Source organism: Vigna unguiculata, chromosome 9, assembly GCF_004118075.2.
Source record: "Vigna unguiculata cultivar IT97K-499-35 chromosome 9, ASM411807v1, whole genome shotgun sequence".
Taxonomy (NCBI): domain Eukaryota; kingdom Viridiplantae; phylum Streptophyta; class Magnoliopsida; order Fabales; family Fabaceae; genus Vigna; species Vigna unguiculata.
In genome coordinates this window covers 39,448,932-39,471,131 of record NC_040287.1, presented here as the reverse complement: position 1 = coordinate 39,471,131, position 22,200 = coordinate 39,448,932, and the positions used below count along the sequence as shown (strand labels likewise).

General features: G+C 31.9%; 2 protein-coding genes across 2 annotated transcripts; both read left to right on the top strand.

Annotated features, from left to right (window-relative positions):
- The first annotated feature begins 4,798 nt into the window (after positions 1–4,798).
- LOC114163794 (cytokinin dehydrogenase 7) lies at positions 4,799–8,639 on the top strand. Its single transcript, XM_028048118.1, has 4 exons — positions 4,799–5,552; positions 5,654–5,932; positions 6,744–7,006; positions 8,023–8,639. Exons 1-4 carry the CDS (start codon positions 4,860–4,862, stop codon positions 8,348–8,350), a joined length of 1,563 nt encoding a protein of 520 aa, XP_027903919.1. The 5' UTR covers positions 4,799–4,859; the 3' UTR covers positions 8,351–8,639.
- Positions 8,640–15,462: 6,823 nt separating this feature from the next.
- Positions 15,463–21,378, top strand: LOC114163976 (F-box/LRR-repeat protein 15-like). Its single transcript, XM_028048399.1, has 17 exons — positions 15,463–15,910; positions 16,108–16,339; positions 16,410–16,542; positions 16,687–16,783; positions 16,861–17,058; positions 17,136–17,406; positions 17,493–17,591; positions 17,679–17,767; positions 17,873–17,972; positions 18,060–18,230; positions 18,451–18,603; positions 18,926–19,086; positions 19,206–19,404; positions 19,669–20,135; positions 20,221–20,284; positions 20,877–20,963; positions 21,078–21,378. Exons 1-17 carry the CDS (start codon positions 15,807–15,809, stop codon positions 21,162–21,164), a joined length of 2,712 nt encoding a protein of 903 aa, XP_027904200.1. The 5' UTR covers positions 15,463–15,806; the 3' UTR covers positions 21,165–21,378.
- Positions 21,379–22,200: the final 822 nt, after the last annotated feature.

Sequence of the window (22,200 nt, the reverse complement as noted above, 5' to 3'; positions counted from 1 at the left end):
TAAACATAAACATAAACAATTTTATAACCGAGTATTGAAGAATTAATGATGAGTTTTGTGGTGGATGTGAAGAATTGTTTTGGACTGATATGGGTGAGTGGCAAAGGTAGAAAAGAAGAAAGAAGATGTATAGGGAAATGGGAAATATTAAAATAGGTGCCTATGATTCTATAAAGACTAACCAATGATAGCATGAAGTAATAGGTGTGTTTTTATCACACGAGTACGACAAATTACAAAGCAAAAGGCACTTGTTTAATACGACACATAAGAAGCAAAAAATAACAATATGGTGAGAGTTGAGTTTAAACTTTCTGTACAAACATGTATCTATAAACCCAACCCGATGACGTGACTGAGATCTTTTAAGAATCTCAAACATGCCTCGTATTACATCACAAGTCAATCTTTGTAACATGGTAAATCATGTAACTTGGTTCTGCATCACCTTGTTCCCATCTCAATTGCAGATCACAACAAAACTAAGGAAAATGCATTTATGTCATTTGTAAACGTCACCACTACAATTGCTGTGATTTTGATTTTGTTTTATGTAGCGCATACTTTTTCAACTGTGGGAGTTGTTAAGATTTTATTTATTTTTTGTTCAAGAAATGGTATAATGCGAGTTGAGTTCAGGTAATGATAAGTGTTTTTGATGTGTGGAACTTGGCTTAAATGAAAGACTGAAAGAGATAAAATATTGAAACAATTCCACTCTACAAAAGTGCTGTATGTGCAGGCGCATAACCTTTCATTTGAAACCAATTGCTTTTGTCTCTATCTTTTCTGTCTTTTCCCTTATATTTATTAAAATCGCAATAAGACGAGAATAGTAAATTTGATTTAATTCCAAAAAGTTCATATATTGTACCATTACAAATGAGATATTTTAGTAATATATTTTATTAACGATAGGAAATTTCACGTTGACCAGAGATAAGATAATTTCATAGTATATGAATGAGGTGCAAATCTCACCTTACAAATCTGTTTTATGGGATTGAGTTAGGCTTAAAATCCACTTCTAACAAATCGACTGAAATAAATAATGTATACTGATTCATTTTCTTCATCCTTGAAATTATCTTTATCTTTTTCGTTGATAATTGAAATCTATATTACCAACAGATTTTTTTTTAATTAAAATATTAAAATTTGTCGAAAATTTGAATTTACCAAAAAATATAAATTCGTCAGTACAATTTTGTCAATAGTCTTAAATTTTTTTGTAGTGTGGTTAAACAAATTAATAATTAATTATGAAAAAATATATTTTTAGGCTGTATATTATCAAGTAAACAGTCTTTATGCCTAGTTAACATGTAAACCAAACAATCATTAATACAAAAATAATTGTATTCTACAAAAATCGACTTTGTGATCAATTTTTTTGTTAGGACTTTTCGGTTGCATGGAGCTCATAGTTTGCTCACCCCTAACTACCTCAATTAAATTAAAAGATAACTATAATTATTCAAGAGGTAAGAAATACTTAAACTTTCTATTTTAATGAAATGTTAATGAGATTTTTTACTTTTTTTAGTATTTTTTATTTTAAATTATATTTATGTTTCCTGTTATATATTTTTTAACATTTTTTTTCCTTAGGGTAGAAGAAGTAACTGATAAAAAAGGAACGTGTTTTTGTTAATAGCTAACGATTAAAAAGTAATTGATGGAATATGAAGTTAGGTTTAGTTAACTCAGTTAAAATTTAACCAATTCTGCTTTTACTATATAGCCACTGCAATCTCATCTGGTATTAGCTATTTCCTAAAACCCAATCGTTTACACTTAGGATTTTATTCTTTCACCTCTCATATAGTAGAATACGATTCCAATTTTCACTACATCGAACCTACAAACCACAAAAATAGGAGAGTTGGAAATAGGATATCAACAGAACGGGTAAGGTACGGATAATAATTTATTCGTATCTTATTTGTTGGATAAATATTTATTCCGTATTCGTATATATATATATATATATATATATATATATATATATATATATATATATGTCGAGTATCTATTATGCGGTTATTCGCATAATTTTTTAATATCCACGGGTACCCGCAGTATTTACACAGAAATAAAAATAAATATTTAATAATATATTTTAATCATAAATTCAAATAAAATACAATACATGACATTCATACATTTTAAATAAAGTCCAAATAACTCATTCAAAATCAATTTGTTAATATTTTAATCATGTTTTTTTATTTTTTTAATTTAAATTAGAGTATAGCAGGTACATGTATTCACAGGTACGGATCATGTAACCTTTGTGAATTTTATCCATAAATACATGCGAGTACGGATTTTTTTGACGTTCCTAGTAAAAAGTATGGTGGTGATAGATTTCTCAAACATGAATCAATATAATTTGAGTGAGGGTTTATAAATAATAAAAAAAATGTCTTACAAATATATGTTATAGATAGAATAGACGTGCGGTATTCATTAAATAATTGATTTGATTATTGTTGTTAAATAAGATAAGATATAATACCAGTTATTTTATTATTAAAAAGTAAAGGGTTTATTTTTGAAATAAGCTTTAATAGGCGCAGTTGCAAACAACAATAAAAAGAAATAATACTTTCAAACTGAGTAATATATTACAAGAGTAGTATTAATCGTCTATCAAAATTAATAATATATGAAAAGACACAACACTATACTTATGTGATAGAGAGGTTACGAGGTTACAAAATATTATTTGAGGACAGATAAAAAATTGACATATAAATGTTTAATATATGAAAAGACACATACCTCACTGAATGAACCCACTGTGCTAATTGTGGGTAGATGTATAAATTCTGATAAAATTTATTTTCGGGTGTTACTATGGATTAAACCTGGATATATATTTATCGAAAACAATTAAAATTAAATAAATTTGTATTTAAAAGTAAATATTAATTCGACAAATAAAAAACTAACAATTAGATTAATAATAACTTTTATATCATATATTTAGATAAACGTAAAAAAATAGGTAAATATTTGTGTTTATTAAACCACCATCGAGAATTCAAATTTTCCTTTCATCCCTACGTAAGAAAAAAAAAAGTTGCTATGGTTTGAAAGGAAATTCACGTCACACAAACACTGTACAAAAAAAATAATATTTTTTCATTAATATTTTTTTTATTGTTATTAAAATGAAATTACATATCTATAACAATATATAAATGAAATTCTTCTTTTTTGTCCACATTTCAAAATATCAATATATAAAGGGGATTATTTTTTTTGTGTCCATATTTTAAGGGTAAATATTTCACATATATTTCTCCTTTTGATATATTTCACTTTATTTTTAATAAATATAATTTTAATTTATATATTAACTTAATAACATTACAATATTATCACCTACTAATATAATATCACGCATATTTAAAAAATATTTACACAAACACGATAGTAAACATATATAAATTCTTCCTCAATTTCTGACGCGAGTATGCGTGATTTTTTTATTTTTTTCCACTCCCTCCCCTAATTAAATCATTATTATTTGAAAAATACGTTATTCAAACACAACAATAAGACAATAAAAAAATAATAAATAGTAAAATAATTTTTAAAATATGCATCTGGCCAGACAACATGGTCTTGATTGATAATTGATTACAAACATTGTAACAGGATATCAATAATTGATATGGTAATTGATTACAGCTTGATACTATTAGTAATTGGAGTGTGACCTAATTTCTTAAATCTTGATCAAATAAGTTACATGTAAAACCCAATACCATATAATAAATGTTTTATGTAATTATAGTCAATTGTTAACGCTGATTTTAGCATTTAAAAAGGTTATAGATAAATCAAATTTAGGAGTAAATTTTGGGAAATGTTATAATTTAACTTCATTGAAAAAGTAGTAGTAATACAAAATAAAACCACTTTATTATTTTGATGAGGAAGTAATAAAATAAAATTTAATTTCTCTCTTCAATCTTCTCCTCATTACTTGCCATGTCACACATCTTCAGAGCCTTCACCTATTAATGGTCTTTCCTGCTCATTCCACCATTACGCATATGCCTTGCTGCCATTGATGCACTTCCCTTTTACATTCTTTCAAAAACATATCATTATAGTTTGTCTTTATTACTTATTTTATGCCATGCTTTATTACATAGCTCAATAATATTATCTCTAAATAAATTAATGAATTAAAGTCTTAGTGTTAAAAGAGAACTAAACTTTTAAACATATTTTTTCGCATGTAATTTTATAGTTTACGCTAAAAAAAAAAACTTAATAATGTTACATTACACCATATATATTTAAATAAGCTGCATTGCTAAATTAAAAAACAAAATCTCCTAATTTAGTTCTTTTAATCATTTAGAGTTAGATTAGTAACCACAGGTAAGTTGACAAATTCTTATTCTATTTTTATTAAAAAAAATTGTATAAAAACACAAGTTTTGCATTTTGTTAAGTATTTTAAAAATAAAAATAAAAGGAAGAAATTAAGTTTTTGTAGGTGAGACGATAGAAGCTCAGTGGAAGTGCATGGGACTGCATTCACAGTATAAAATCTCAGGGAATAATATAATAATAATTCAGGAATTCAAAAACTTGCACAAGTGGCAGACAATTGATGTGGAAGGGATCATAGCGTCAACGGAATATTGAAAGGGGCTAATGACGTCATAATTCTAATGAATCCAAAAAATAGCACTACTGCTTTTTTAATTATTAAAAAATTCCAAATAAATCCAAATCAGCCACTATTTAATGCCAAACTTCACCTGGAAGAAGAAACAGAAGAACTACACTATCTTCAGAGTTTATGCAAATTTCTTTCCTCACTGCCCAAGATGCTAGCTTATTTGGAGCACTTCGTTCACGAAAAAGATGCGGAATCCAGGCAAGAAGACGAAGTTGCCAGCCTCTCCAGAGCGCTTGAACTTCAAGCCAGTATCGACGAATTGGGTCCCACCGGAATCGCCAGTAAGGATTTCGGCGGCATCAAGTCCGTGAAACCCCTGGCCATGATCAGGCCTTCCTCGCCCGTCGACGTGGCAAGAGTGGTGAAAGCCGCGGCGGCGTCTCCGAGTCTGACGGTGGCGGCGCGGGGGAACGGGCACTCGGTGAACGGGCAGGCCATGGCGGAGAAGGGACTGGTCCTGGACATGCGCGCCTTGGAGGAGCCTTTTGAGATTGTCTGGGTAGAAGGCACGGCCTACTTGGACGTTTCCGGAGGGGCATTATGGGAAGACGTCCTTAAACGCTGCGTTTCGGAGGTTGGACTCGCCCCGAGGTCGTGGACGGATTATCTCGGTTTAACAGTTGGTGGAACGCTGTCCTACGCCGGCGTCAGCGGCCAAACCTTCCGTTACGGTCCCCAGACATCCAACGTAACGGAATTGGAAGTTGTAACCGGCAAAGGCGAAACGCTGTGCTGCTCCCTGACACAAAACTCTGAACTTTTCTTTGGTGCGCTCGGTGGCTTAGGACAGTTCGGTATTATTACAAGGGCCAGGGTCGTTCTTCAACAAGCTCCAGATATGGTGGAAAAACAATTAAACTTATATTATTATTCATTTTAACAATTTTATGTATTTATTTTTCTTTTATTAAATATTTTGCTTGGTGTGATTTGATGAATTAGGTGAGGTGGATAAGAGTGGTTTACTCTGAATTTGAGGAGTACGCTGGCGACGCAGAGTCGCTGGTGGGGGAAGTAGAGGAATGTTTTGATTACGTGGAAGGGTTCGTTCTGGTGAACAGTGATGACCCGGCCAATGGATGGCCCACCGTGCCATTGGACCCGGAACAAGTGTTCGACCCGATTCATATTCCTTCCACTGCTGGCCCTGTTTTGTATTGCTTGGAGCTGGGTCTTCACTACGGTAACGCGGATCATCGTTCCCGTGCGCGTGTGGATATGGCAAGTAACTAATATCTTGTGTTTGTTATTTTCTTGATCTGCTGTATGCGGGTTCCATGTTGATGCAATAGGCTTGCTAGAAGTAGTAGCCATTTGTGATGGGTTGAGAGGGGGCCCCAATTAATGACTGAGTTTTGACCTAGGTGGTTAAAAGCATGCATATATATAACTGTTATATGTGGGCCCGTGTAAAAAGTCAATATATATAAGCAGAGTTAACCATGACTGAGTGACACATGAAATTTAGCAACGGTGTTAAAAGCATGTGTGTTGTCCGGGGGGTCGGGTTGAGTGGTTTGGTTGTAATCCTTTTATGTTTAGGAATGTTATGATTAAAAACTTGTCTCACAAGGTGAAATGGTTGCCGAAAACTGACGATACCGCAATGATGTATCTTCCATTCCATTGGATTTTCTGACGAAGAATATAAAAAAGCTATACCATAGTTTAAATTACCGTAGAAACTGAGTGTACTTGACCTGTTGCTGCTGCTGCTGCTGCTGCTACTTCTGCCTCCTTATCATTATTGTCCCAAGGTGTCACTTTCGTAATAGGGAGCATCCCATTGTGGCTAAAATGGTAATGTAACATCACTAGCTGCTCCATAGCACTGATCATTGAGATCTCGCTGACGTTAGGGTCCCCACACTTCCACAAATAGCCAAAAACCCATCATTTTCTGGAATCTCAAAATGTCAATTACTATATCATCCCTTAAATACAGTACAATACACTAAATCCAACTCAATATTCCATCACCGCTATGTGTTATGCTGTTGCGTTGCTCTGACTAAAACTAACTCCGGTGTAGGATGTGGATCGATTGCTCGGACGGCTGCGATTCGTTCGGGGTCTCAAGTTCCAGACAGATGTGAGCTACATGGAGTTTCTGCTACGTGTAAAGCGCGTGGAGGAGCACGCAAAAGCCAACGGCACCTGGGATGCGCCTCACCCTTGGCTCAATCTGTTTGTGTCCAAGTCTCACATTGTTGATTTTGATCGTGAGGTCTTCAAGAAGATTCTCAAGGACGGGGTGGATGGCCCCATTTTAGTCTACCCCCTCTTGCGAACCAAGTACGTAACTCCTTCCCTTCTATAGGACAATATATTAACAAACAATTTTAGATATTTAGTTACTCTAAAAATCAACTTTTACTCTGTTATTTTTATTTTCTTTACATCCAAAAAAGAAAACAAAAATATTCAAGGGTCGTCCCTGTACATAACACGTGTGAAGGACGGGGAGCATGTCCCACCGTGTGACATGTTGGCCTCGAAAATGAATGACCTGAGTTCGTTCTTTCTTTCGCACGGTATGTGATGGCTGAGTTGAACTTGCTGAACCCTGAGGGTGAGTATGAGATATCTGTTACTACTTGAGGTCAGCCACAATGGGACCCCTGGAAGTAAGTAACCATCAACTGTACCATATCTTGGTCGTCAATCGAAAATCATAAGGTCTTCATTGTGATGGTTGTACCGTCTTACTCTCTGCTTCTCCGTACCCTATCACACCCCTTCCTCTTACCTCCATGATGCATACGCCCACCCCTGGGTTGTTGTTGCAGGGTCTGTTAGGTTAGCGAACGAGCAACGTATGCACCTGTACGGATGTACCTCTGCATGGTGCAAAGATACAGTGGGGCCCGCTTCACAAAATTATAATTTGTTGCATCAAGAAGAGTGTATGGTATGGTTGTGGCTGATCTGAGAGGGTAAAATGGGAAGTGTGAGATGTGAGAAGGGAAATTCTCTCTGGAACTGTAAATTGAAATAAATATCAATTGATTCCAAGCAATGTAGCTGTCATGGTGAGTGTTACTACTCGATAATCGACAAGGATATTTGTTCGGCAAAACGGATAACTGTGATTCCGGAATTGTATGGGTTCTATATAGGAGATATAAAGTTTGATGGTGCTTTTCGTGGGGGAAGAATTTGGTTCTTCCAGGGTCCCCCATGAACACTAATCCAACTAAAAATTTATTTATAAATATATTACCAGTTACGTTTTCTGTCTAAACAGTGATTTCAACAGAGGAAGAGCAATAACAAAAAAAAGATTAATTACTGTTTTTGAAATAAAACAGGTGGGATAATCGTCACTCAGTGGTGGTGCCTGACAGTGACATCTTCTACATAGTAGCTTTGCTCCGATTCAGCCCACCACCTCCGAAGGGTCCACCACCTGAACTCTTGGTGGCGCAAAACAATGAGATTATTCAGTTCTGCACAAGCAGAGGCCTTGATTTCAAGCAATACTTTCCTCACTACCACTCTCGGGAGGATTGGATGAAACACTTTGGGAAACAATGGACAAGATTTGTGGAACGAAAGGCCAATTTTGATCCCATGGCTATCCTTGCTCCAGGACAGAGAATTTTCTCTAGAACCCCTCAACCTCGTCCTATCACATAACTACATCATTTAAGAATACCTGTCATCATTCTAATTTGTAACTTTCTTTCCCTTTATTATATTTTTCTTCTTTACTTTAATTTGGTGGCAGTGTATTTGTGAGGAAAATATCTAGGGCAAATTATTTTTGAGTTTGGTATTTGACGCAGCTATTAATGATTTGACGGTCTATCAGATCACATCTAAATATACAAGTAAATGGCATGGATCGAAACCTAGGTACATGAGTTGATGAAGAAAAGTGATATTGGAGTAGCCAAAAAAGATGAAAAGTATAATGTGGGTTAGCGTCATTTTCATCTTAGCCATTATGTGAAGGAAATTAGCAAAGTAGCAAAGTGCAATTGTGAACCAGTCCTTTTTCCTTTGGTCCAGTTGGAATTTGATCTTGGAGAACCTATAACAATCATCGATATGGACCGTCCACTGCATAATACACTATATATATATATATATGTATGCCTCTTATTTCGGACAGTTTTAACTGATGTTGATGTTTCAGTTCCAAGCTTTTGTCTGTCCTTAATTTGTTCGCTTCTTCACAAGCTTTCAGATATATACCATAATTACGTTTTCTCTTCCGCAAAAGGTTAAAACCCATTCAAATTTTAACTAATATAATTTTAAATCATGTTATGTGTATGGACGAAATTTAACGATGAAAAATAAAATTAATATCATGCAAAGATTGAAACCCAAATCAATGATTTTGTAAGGATTAAAAGTAATGGCTTCAAATTTTACAATAGTGAGAAATAAAAATAAATAAATACTGGTACCAAATGCTCATTCATTTTATACATAAAAGAAGAACATATTTAAACCTAAACAATGAGACAAACAGACAGAAAAGGGTTTGGAAACTTAATAAATAAAATATGAAAAGAAAAAAAATAAAAGAAGAGGAAATAAAGTGGAGATAATAGAGGGAAATAGAAAGACGAAGTAGATAGTAGATAAACAAATGAGTGTTGAAGTCTGTATTTGTTTCCATGTACCACACTATTGCAGCAGAAGTGTTTTGTTTTCATAATTTTGTGTCAATTTGAGAATACGATTTGCGTGAGAGGGAGGGATTCATTATCTAATGGGCAAAGACAAAATTGACCTTGTCTTATGTGATTATGGTTGCAAGGAGGGTGGTTCTTGGGATAAGGCCGTTCCTATTTGTGTGTTTTTGCTGACGGAAGGAAAATATTTGCAGTTGTGGTTCTTCTTCGAAGAAGGGGCTGCTTGTATGTGATTCAGTTGTCAACATAATAATTACTCCCACAAATCTCTTTTATTCATAATTAATTTTATTTTTCATTTTTACTTTTTTATTATAAATAAAAAAATAATTTCATTTTAATATAATTTTTACTACTCCCATTACAATTTATGTTACATTTCATCATAGGGGTAAATTGGTAAACATATATTTCTATCAATTAAAAACATTAGTGTGTCACACTTACAGATATTGACGGGGACGAGTAGGATACGAGTAGTAGATCCTTTGTAGCCTACTTTTCATATAAATATTTATCTCGTACCTGTATCATATGTATTTACAAAAAATAAACTATTTAACAACAAATTTTAACTATAAATTTAAATAAAAATACAATACATAACATTTAATTTTCAAATAAAATGTAAATAATTTATTTAAATAGTGTTAAATGGTAGTTTATAAATAAATGGAGATTTTCTAAAACCAATTAAAAAAAACAACTCATTCAAAATTAATATATTAATATTTTAATCATTGTTTTAATTATTTTTAATTTAAATTAAAGTATAACGAGTATGGATACTATGATACGTGTATCTGCCCCGTTAACATGCGGATATAAAAAATATTTGTACTTGTTACCCGCGGATATCCATTTTCAATATCCATTTCCTACCCGTTGCGGGTTTTATCCGGATACGAATTTTTTTGACATCCCTAGTCACACCTATTACATCATTCACAAACTCTCACACACACTTTCCATTCAAATATCCTCATTCATCCCTTCATATATTTGCTTCTAAGGATAGATTTTAAGAAGAGTGGGCAGATAAATTTGAAGGGATGAATAGAGAGGAGGGTGAGGTTGTTTGTTTTAGGGGATATAGAGGGATGAAAGTGAAAAGATTTGAAAGTAAAATTTATGGGAGTTTCTGAATGATTTGATAGACGTGATAAAAAAAAATGTTTTAATAGATAAAATTGTTATGTTACAATTTGAAAAATAATAAACAATATATATATATATATATATATATTCAAAAAAATTAAAAATTGAAACTTGATACCGACTTTAATGTCGTTTATGAAAAACTAAGGATAATGACCAAATTTAATCACTTTTACAAAAAAAATCATGACTAAATTGAAACAAACAAAAAATTTGGAAAATCAAATTGACGCCTCCTAACAAATACAAAGACTGAATGAGTAATTTAACCTATTTGCGTACCTTTTATACGACAAAAGAGGGTTATGGCCCCTCCAAATTTTTTATATCTATATAATTAAATATGTAATTTTAAATATTTTTTTAAATTTAATATTTTTAATGTATTTTATATAATTTGATATTTTAAAATTTTTTTATACATCTATATCTATATCTAAAGGATCTCTTTTTTTTGTTGTACATATCTACTTTTCAATCTTACCTTTTAAATATTTTTTTCAATAAAAAAAATAATTTCTTAATATTATCTTTTAAGTGATCATTTGTTCATTTTAACATTTTTTTGGATTTGATTGTTTTTTAAACTTAATCATTATTAATAAAAATTATAAAAAATATTTGTATTAATTTTATAATTATAACAATAACAATAATTATTATTTTATTATTTTTTATTATCATAAAAAAAAAGTTAATACAATGCTTTTACTAGTTTATATAAAAATTTTGAGATTACTCTTTTGTTTCATATTTTCGTTCAAAAATATCAAGTTGGTCTTTTAATTTCTTTTAATCTGAATTTGGTTATGAATTTTGAAAAAAATATGCAATTTGGTTTTTTTCGTTACATTTTTTGAATCAAATACATATTTTTCCATCAAAATTAGAGATGGTTTGTTTTGTTGGTATAATTGACATAATCCTAATATCAATTTTGATGAAAAATTCTTATACCCTTTTAAGAATTTTAACGAAATAACCAAATTACAACAATTTTTAAAAAATCAGGACTAAGTTGAGACTTTAAAAAATAGAGAACCAACTTGACATTTTTTTAACAAAAAAATGAACCAAAAGAGTAATTCAACCGACACTTTGCACCCAAAATATTGGTTGAAGATCCGCCACTTATTTAGCCATTATTTTTTTAACCTTGTAATGGTTATAATTTAATATTCATATGTTGTTACAAAATATTCATAATAATAGTCTACTAATAAAAAAAATTGATAAAAGTAATACTTTTTTACTATAAATTTATGCTATTACATTGCGATACTTTAAGAATACACCTAATTTAGTAATAATGTAGATCATACGACGAATTCTTTATATCTAGAAAAATTACATCTTATCGCACCATTCAATACTACGAATCTATGTTCTAGTCAAATTAAAAACCAAAAACATGATATTTAAAAAAATGAAAATTGTATGGTTTACTTCCTTTAATAAGTAAATAAAATAAGAAACAACAACAACTAAACGGCAATCAAGAATTTTTCTTCCTTGACTTGTCAATGAGGCATGTTATCTTGTATTTACTTTTAGGCTTTTTCTATTTACACTTCCTAAACTTTTATTTACAATCCTCTTTAGTTTATTACTTTTTATTGTTATCACCAAATATTTTTTTCATATAAAAAAATTATAAATTATACATTCTATTTAACAATGCTATTTAGTGGTCATGTGAATTTGTTACGTGGTTAGTAACATTAATTATTAAATGAGTTGAGTCATTGTCCAATTGTGATGTTTCGACAGTTATATTTTTAAATAAAAAAAAATTATGTCCCCATTAATAGATATAACTTTTGATCTAATGATAATCGCTCGATTCAATATTTTCTACCAATTATCTTTATTTTTCATGAAATATATAAAATTTACATTATTTTTTTTCAATATAATTATATTAATCGATTGTTATTTGTATAAAATATTTTTGTCAATGTTTTTCTATTTTGTGGATACAAAATTGAGTTTTTATTTTTCGAGAAAAAGTAGGACTCGAATGCGAACTGATTAAGTAGTGAAAATTTCGATGCTAATGAGTTGCGATCATGATTGTTTATTTCCAACAGTGAAATAAGATAAAAAAAAAATAAAAATAAAGTGATAGGGAATTTGGGAAATGAGGGGAATGCCTAAACAATACTATTTGAAAAACTGGGAAAATTTAGGTTAAAAAAATTATTTACAAAACAAATAAGGATTGTAAGTGAACTTAGTAAGTATAGAAAATGTAAATAGGAAAAGCCTTATTTTTATTTGTAATTTATTGGGCTTGGGCTAGTTGCTGGTAATTACGCATTGATAGCATATTTTAATGGGCCGATCTTTGAAATGAATACAATAAAGCATTTACTTCCTTTTATAGAAGTATGAAATAATTATAATTATTGAAAATAAAATTTCTTTTTATATTTTATTTAATTGTAACAACTATCTAAATTAAAAATTATGTGATATTACAGTGTAGATGTCGATTTTTTTAACATTATTCATTATTAATTTCTATTAGAAAATTTAATTGATTGTTTTTGGCTTAGAAGATGAATTTCGTTTAAAAGATAATTTTTATATAAAGGGTAAATTTATTTTCACCGCACTTTTTTTCTACATGTTTGTTTGTTCACAAATCTGAAACGCGAATTATTAATTAAAGGATTCAAACTTAAATTCCAGCAGATAAACATAATGTTGATATTTTTACGCTTGATAAAATTGATTAAAATTGTAATGATTTAAAAAATATGCATGAACTAATCTTTTAATTTGTTAACAATATAACACTTATAATAATTCTACACTGAATGTAACTTTCATGCAAGACGTGAGACTGTATTTGTGCTTAAAATATACACTTTTTAAAATAGAAAATGTAGTAAATAAACTTATACAAATAAGTAGAGTATTTACCAAAATTAGAATAAAAAGGTATATAGAATTTTTTTCTATAGACATCCTATTATCAATGATTCCATTGATAAATGAATCTATGTAAGAAATCTTCGTAATTACTGTTGATTGTTTTGGTGGAACCCTCCTGTCATTGTATAAGGAATCCTCATGTCATATCTTAACTTCAGTGGTTATATATATATATTTATTATATATATATATATATATATATATATATATATATATATATATATATATAATAAATGCATATAAACTAAATTAAAAGTAATATAAAATTAAGATAAGAAATTAATTTTATAAAACTGAATTATCCTTAAATTCTATTTTCTTTTAACAAAACTTGTACTCATATCATTCATATTATAAGCAAATATCTCAATTACATATCTATAACATAAACCAATGACTAAGATTACTTTAGAATGAGGGGATTTTAGCTGCCATAATACTCCTATTGGTCCTCATGAATGTTTCTTTTTTAAATTATTAAAATATTTTAATTCATTGGGTAATTTAAAAAAAATTATATTAACTTATTTAATTATTGGTTTGATAACTTAATTTATAGTGTGTACATTTTATCATTTTTACACTTTTATATAGTTTGTTAACTTTTTGTCAAATTGTTATTTGATATTTTTATTTGATAATTGTATAATTCTAATATATTTACTGATATTTGACATTGAATATTGGTTATATTAAATACTTGATAATATTAATTTGTTGATGTTGATGTAATCCTCATGTAAAATGTTTATTATAGGACACTATAAAGATTTACGTGACCATCAATTTTCTCTCAACTTTGATTTTAATTGGCAACCAAAGTCCAAGGGTGAAACTTTTTGACACATTTACTAAGTTTATTAATTTCACGTATGCATGTGTGGTATCAACCTAATTGCAATCCTATTAAACAATTTACATTATATTCTATCGATCATATCCTTAACTTATGATAGTGATAATAAAATCACTCTAGTTATGAAATATATTTGTAAACAATTTCATTTCTTACTCCATAATTCATACACAAATAAGTTATATATGTATTGATATCTCAATACATTTTTTTTCTCATTATAACGTTATTCACCATTATCCATATTTCATAATTACTAATAAAAATATTCTCTCTATAAGATTTTTGTAATCGTTATTTGCAATATAGACATATCACAATCAAATTTTACCCTTCTCAATATATCTCATTCTATTAATTATCTTTTAAATTTTATAACTATTTTCTTAAACTCAATTAACTAAATATAATAAAATATTATTTATGACAAAATTATAAAAAATATTCATTTTATAAATGCTTTTTATGAATGTATTTTTAGAATAAAATATATGGTTTGAGCGTTATTACAATATTTGATCACAATATGAAATCTTATTGTATTTATATAATTTATTTTTTATTAATATTAATAAAACTATAAACTTTGGTCTATTACTTTTTCTTAAAAAAAGGAAAAGAAATAAGATAAAATCTACCCCAAGTCTCCTAAATACAAGTTATTATAATTTATACGATAGCATTATGGTATTATTTGTGTGTAACAAATATGACATTACGAAGGCATTATCATATCTTATCGTATTAAATCCGTGTAATAAAAATTGGAGACATAATAAAGAAAATGGTAAGTTGTTTGTGTATTTAGAAGATTATTATGGAAGAATTGGAAGCAGGAGAGTCCCATTAAATGATGAATGTTAATGGAGTCTTTCTTTATTGTCTTCAAAATTGAAATCAGAAATAAAAATGCTCATCTCATCAAGACAAGACATCATCCTTTGGTTGGTTCCCATTACCACCACTTTTGTAGACGCAAAAAGAGACAGCAACCACTAAGCACCCTTTTTCAAACTCAACACGCCGAACCACAATTTTTTTAAATTTTAAATTTTAAATTCAAATAAATAAATAAATAATAAATTAAACAATAAAATAACACAAATAAATAAACAAACAATAAATATCAGGTTAAACGCCGTCGTCTACATCGTGCAATCTCTGATTAGTAAAACTAGCTTTCCCCAAAGAAGAGAAAGAAACTCAACACTTCTGAGGAACCAAAATCGCAAAAACGTATCCGATCGGATCCATTCCTTCATATCGCTCTCGTGTGTGTCCAATTCCCACATTTTGCGGAATAGAGAAACAAACTCTCTGTCATAACCGGTTTCGCCCTAGGGTTTCTCGCGAAATGTGCGCGATCGAGACCTAGGGTTTATGGGGCGTTAACTTCTGGTGCCGCATAAGCTTCAAGCGTTGTCGTTTTTCTGTTCTGTTCACGCGGGAGCCATTTCTCGAAAGCAACGATTTCATTTTGTTGATTCAGTGCATGGAGAGGTTTTCGTCTAACAGGCGTCGTTCTGATGGAGAGGGCAGTTCCGCTTCAGCCGAGGACAATCGCCGGAAGCGCGCCAGAGTTTATTTTGATTTCGAGTGAGTTTGAGTGCGAGTCGTTGGCATTGGGCATTCGTTATCTTTAGGAAATGGTGTTTTTCGCTAGGGTTATGTTACGATTGATGTCCATTTCTGAATTGGGATAATTGGAAAATGCATGTGGGACAAGGATGTTATCGCATTATCGAGAAATGTGGTGTATTGATGTTCTTTTTTTTTTTAATTTTTTTTTTCAGTGGCGCTCATGCTGCGATTGCGAGTTCTTCGAATGCTGGGAAATCCACTGCATCTGCCGAATATGGGGATTATGATGATATTCAGGGATCGTCTGTTCGATCCAACGATGATGCTTTGCAGTTGATGTCTTCTGGTGAGGGGAGTAACTTTGATGAAGGAGATGACAGTGACATCGCAAATGTAGATGATCTAGTAACCAAGATGGATCTTACGGATGATTTGTTGCACATGGTATTTACTGTTTGTTGCTAATGGTTTGAAAATTGGAATTCTATCCTTACCCGTTCTCCTTGTAATATAGGTTTTCTCCTTTTTGGATCACTCCAATCTCTGCAAAGCTGCCAGGGTTTGTAAGCAGTGGAGAACTGCTAGTGCTCACGAAGACTTCTGGAAGAGTTTGAATTTTGAAGATCGAAACATATCTGTTGAGCAATGTGAGCCTGAGAATATATTTCATAATAAATTGTTATCTGTAGATATTTGGTGCCTTGTAGCGTTGAAATATGGGTAGTGGAAATAATGCTCCGTGTGCCTCGTAGTCCTGTAAATGTGCTGATACAATGCTTGTGTATGTGTAGTCGAGGACATCTGTAGGCGTTATCCTAAAATCGCTACAATCCGCTTGTCCGGTCCTCCCTCTTACCAGCTTGTCATGAAGGCCGTCTCTTCGTTAAGGTTGGTAGCTTCTTCGGTATTTGGGTTGTCAGCTATGTCACCTGTGATTCATTTTTATTCTTTATAACTGTTTTCAGAAATCTTGAGGCTTTAACGTTGGGAAGAGGAAATATAATGGATAGTTTTTTCCATGCTTTGGCTGATTGTTCTATGTTGAGGAGACTGAGCATCAATGATGCTGTACTTGGCAGTGGTATTCAGGAAATATCAGTTAATCACGACAGACTGTGTCACCTCCAGTTGACTAAGTGCCGTGTGATGCGTATAGCTGTCAGGTGAATATATTTTAGTGGTTAGCGCACATTTAGCTGTATTTTTCCCAGCTCAAATGTGATTGCTTATTCTTTTCCAGGTGCCCACAACTCGAAACCATGTCCTTGAAGCGCAGTAACATGGCTCAGACTGTACTCCACTGCCCCCTTTTGCAAGAGCTTGATATAGGGTCTTGCCACAAACTTCCTGATTCTGCTATTCGATCAGCTGTGACATCATGCCCGCAATTAGTTTCTTTGGACATGTCTAATTGTTCATGTGTTAGTGATGAAACATTAAGGGAGATAGCCCAGAATTGTGCCAACCTCAGTTTCCTTGATGCATCATACTGTCCAAATGTATCCCTAGAGGTAAATTTTGAGTCTTTAATCACTTGTTGCCTATATAGACTCAATCTGCCTTATTTTGACATGCTTTTCCCCCTCCTATTTGAAAGACTGTTCGACTGCCAATGTTAACAGTTCTGAAGCTACACAGTTGTGAGGGCATCACTTCAGCTTCGATGGCTGCAATAGCTTATAGTTCCATGTTGGAGGTGTGTGATTTGTCCATGATGCTGATGTTAATGTTTTACTTCTCTGGCAAGACTTGCAAATGAGAAATGATGTTACTGCTTTTGTAGGTTTTGGAGCTTGATAATTGTAGCCTATTGACATCAGTGTCTTTAGATCTTCCTCGCTTGCAGAACATTAGATTGGTTCATTGTCGCAAGTATGGTCACCTTTGCTTCTTGTCACATTTTTTAATGCTTCTGTTAACCGTATCACTGAGTACTTCCTTTTCTAATTTATTTCTTAAAACTACGTTTCTTGTCAGATTTGCCGATTTGAATTTGATGACCCTAATGCTGTCTTCTATTTTGGTGTCCAATTGTCCTGTGCTCCATCGTATAAACATCACATCAAATTCACTTCAAGTATGTCATAATTATCACGCCTTCATTTTCTGTTCCCATATTTGTCTATACTGTAATGGATTAAAGGGCAGAATTGTGGCATTGCAGAAATTAACGATACCAAAGCAGGACAGCTTAACCACATTGGCTTTGCAATGCCAATCTTTGCAAGAAGTGGATCTCTCTGAATGTGAATCTTTGAATAACTCTGTATGCAATGTTTTTAATGATGGTGGAGGCTGTCCAGTGTTGAAATCATTAATTCTCGATAATTGTGAGGTATATTTTAATCATTTGGTGTTCATTTTCCCTAATTTGCTTGTGCATGTACACCACTAGTATCAACTAATGAGGGTGACGAATTTTATATAATTTTTTGCACGTCTTTTCCAGTATATCTCCATAAAGCGATATTGTGAATTTTGCCTATTGAGTTCTTGGCTGTAATTTTTGCTAATCATTTTTAAGTTCTAATGTATGGTGTTTTTTATGACTTCAGAGTTTGACATCGGTTCAATTCATCAGTACCTCTTTAATCTGTCTTTCACTTGGTGGTTGCCGGGCAATAACTAATCTTGATCTCACATGCCCTAATCTAGAGAAACTTGTATTGGATGGCTGTGATCATTTGGAAAGAGCGTCATTTTGTCCTGTAAGTGCTATTGGTTTTATATTCTGTTTGCATGAGATCAAATTTAGTTCTTTATGTCGTTTTATTTGAATATTTGTCATAAGCCTAAATCAATAATCACGGCTACTGAAGATTAGTATGAACTACAAAATATGAAAGTCTTCTGCTTGTTTGTTTTCCTGTATTCGTTCTTCAAGCTATAGAGCTCATACTTCATAATGTAAGATATCTAGGTTTTGCTCCCTTGTAGAAAACGTTTTTGTTTTGCATGAGATGAACACCTGTTAATCTGATATACATAAGCTATAGGCTCAGTATTTTCTTTTCATGCCTCACTTGTCAGGTTGGTCTTTCATCCCTCAATTTAGGAATATGTCCAAAATTGAGTACACTCAGCATCGAAGCACCTTATATGGTTTCACTTGAGTTGAAAGGATGTGGTGTACTATCTGAAGCATTCATTAATTGTCCACTCTTAACATCTCTCGACGCTTCCTTTTGCAGGTCATCTATACATTATTTCCTATTTATCCTTTCTAAAGCATTTGTTAATGGTTTTCTCTGAAAATCTCTAGACTCTTTCTTCTGCAATGCTGACTGACTTTTACTGTTTGGAATTGCAGCCAACTAACTGATGACTGCTTGTCTGCTACAACTGTCTCATGCCCACTGATTGAGTCATTGATATTGATGTCATGCCCATCAATTGGTTCAGATGGTCTTCGATCTCTATTTTGTCTTCCAAATTTGACTGTTCTTGACTTATCATACACTTTCTTGGTGAACTTGCAGCCTGTTTTTGATTCTTGTTTACAGCTAAAGGTTTGAGTTACCATAGCATGGTTTTTTATTCTTTTACATTCTTTTAATCACGAGTATTGCTAATGAGATGGGTTTCGAATAATCTTACTTTTTTTAATAGTCAGTAATGTGTACTGTCATCATGGGTATCATATTCCCTTAATTTCAATCTGTCTTTTCTCTTTTGCCTCATTATTAATAATTTGACATTTTATATTAGTGTTTTTTTTTATTATCTTCATCTCTGCTTATAGTGCTACTTTTTTTTTCTCCTGTTTCCTGAAGGTGTTAAAGCTGCAAGCATGCAAATATCTCACTGAAACATCACTTGAACCTCTTTACAAAGGAGGGGCTTTACCAGCACTTCAGGAGTTAGACTTGTCTTATGGAACTTTCTCTCAGTCAGCCATAGATGAGCTTCTTGCTTGCTGCACAAACCTCACTCATGTGAGCTTGAATGGCTGTTTGAATATGCATGATTTGAATTGGGGATGCAGTTGTGGGCAGAGTAAGAATCTGCCTGCTGCAAACACCCTATCCAGGGCAAGTTCTACTGAGAATGTTCCTGAATCAAGTGAGCAATCCCCTCGCTTGTTGCAAAACCTTAATTGTGTTGGATGTCCAAATATTAGGAAGGTTGTCATTCCATTCAGGGCAAATTGTTGTCATTTGTTAATTTTAAACCTTTCGCTGTCCGCAAATTTGAAAGAGGTTGATGTTACATGTCTCAACCTATGCTTTCTTAATTTAAGGTATGGTTGGGTCTGCAATAAATGTGTGTTGGTTTCTATCCATCTCATATCAGATATATGGTAACGTTTTAATTTCTCTGTTCAGCAATTGTTCCTCTTTGGAAAATTTGAAGCTAGAGTGTCCAAGATTGACTAGTCTATTCCTTCAGGTATTAAGTCTTCCCTTCTTTTTAATCTGTTACAAGTTTTGAATATTGACTCTTCAGTGCTGTCTTATCCTTTTGTTTAACTGCATTTATCAGCCATCATTTTTACCTTGTGAAATTTATTGAAATGTTTGAAAGATTATCCTGCTCTGTATCACTGGTTTTATCTGTTACATATTTACTTAATTCTTTTGTCTTAGATTGTTTTTCTTCTTGCAAACCTTGTATAATCTAGTGTTTCCCTGTTTTAAGGTTTCTTACGAACTCTAGATGATTGGATAAATCTTTTATGGAATCATGTTCGGATTTGAGATTGGCTTTTTGTGCTCCACTGGAAATTTAGCTTGTTAGAAATGTATTTAGTATATTGTGTTAGGATCCAATTTCAAGGTAATTGACACGAGTCCCTCCTTGGATGTATAAGATTCTAGTGTAGGATTTTTAAGTTTTGAATAGCTAATTTTTGTAGTGTGGTTCTTATCATATTTTCATCAATTTAATTTACTATCAAAATCTTGAAGCTCCCCCCCTTGTCAATTTGTTTCAAACCTTCGTTTCATTAAACTTTTTTATCTTTGATGTTTTGGGTATTCAGTCTTGCAATGTTGACGAGGAAGCTGTTGAAGCTGCTATATCGAAATGCACTATACTGGAGACCCTTGATGTTCGCTTTTGTCCAAAGGTGATAGAAAACTCAGTTTTCTGTTATGTTTTCCTTAATCGCTTTGCCTGATATCTGATGCTTTTGGTCATCATCTTCGACTGATTATTTTTTGAACTTCACGGGGCTTCGTAGATAAGCTCAATGAGCATGGGAAGATTACGCACAATTTGTTCGAGTTTGAAGCGTATATACAGCAGTTCGTCAACTCTGTTACCTTGATCAAGGATCAGTTTTCCTTGGATTGAAGGAGCGCTTGGTAATAAATCCGTTATTTCATCGTGTTTTGTAAATGGCTAAAATTTAAATTTGCTTGTTTGTTTTGCATATGGAAATCAGTTATGTTTTTGTTGCAATAATTTATATTTATTCTACCTGCTATTCTTGTAAATCAACGTTTCAAATTTCAAATTTCTAACGAATCCGCGTTGAAGAATATAGGTATATTTGACTTTCGTATTTTATTTTAAATATTGTTTTCTAAAATGTTAGTGGACAAGTTTTTAGAAAATATATTGAAAGGTACAAATACTTGCAAATGAGTTAAAGGAATATTGAATTGTTTCGAACAGTTATATTTGAAAATAAGAAAAAACAAGGTGTTAGTTTCCTATTATTGGTTTGTCCTGCCATGACATGATGCCGCAAAGTACAATATTATTATGCGTAAAATTCATGTAACTTGTTTTTTATAGCGAGGTGTTGCTATTATGACTAGGATTTGTGGGGGAAATTAACTCGCGCCTATTATTATTTTGAGCTTTTATTCTCCCAGATTTTGACGACTGAAGGTAGGTTTGATTTAACCGTTTAGTTATTTTTAGATTTTAGGAAGTTTTTACGTTGAATGTCGTCGTTGTTAATCTACACATAACTATGTTATCGTAACATAGTTTAATTATGTGTGAACTCTTTTTTGTTTGATTATGTTTTTACCCTTTAAAATTTGGAGTAAATATAATTTTGGAATCATAACCTTTTTAAAAGGAATTAGGCAGTTTTAAGATTATATAGATGGACCTTTAGTTCGGAGCCAATGATGGTAATATCGTTGGATTACTAATGGAGTTATGTAAGCAGTTATGAAGTTATTTCTTTTACTAGTAGAAATTGGACACATGTATACAACAACTCATGTAGCTGATTGGGACCATGTAAACAGTTTTCAAGTGAATTCGATTGCGCAATATCTGTAAAAGGGTTATGAAGTTTTTTGTCTTCCAAATTTAAAAATATTGTTTTAGTTTGAAAGAGTGAG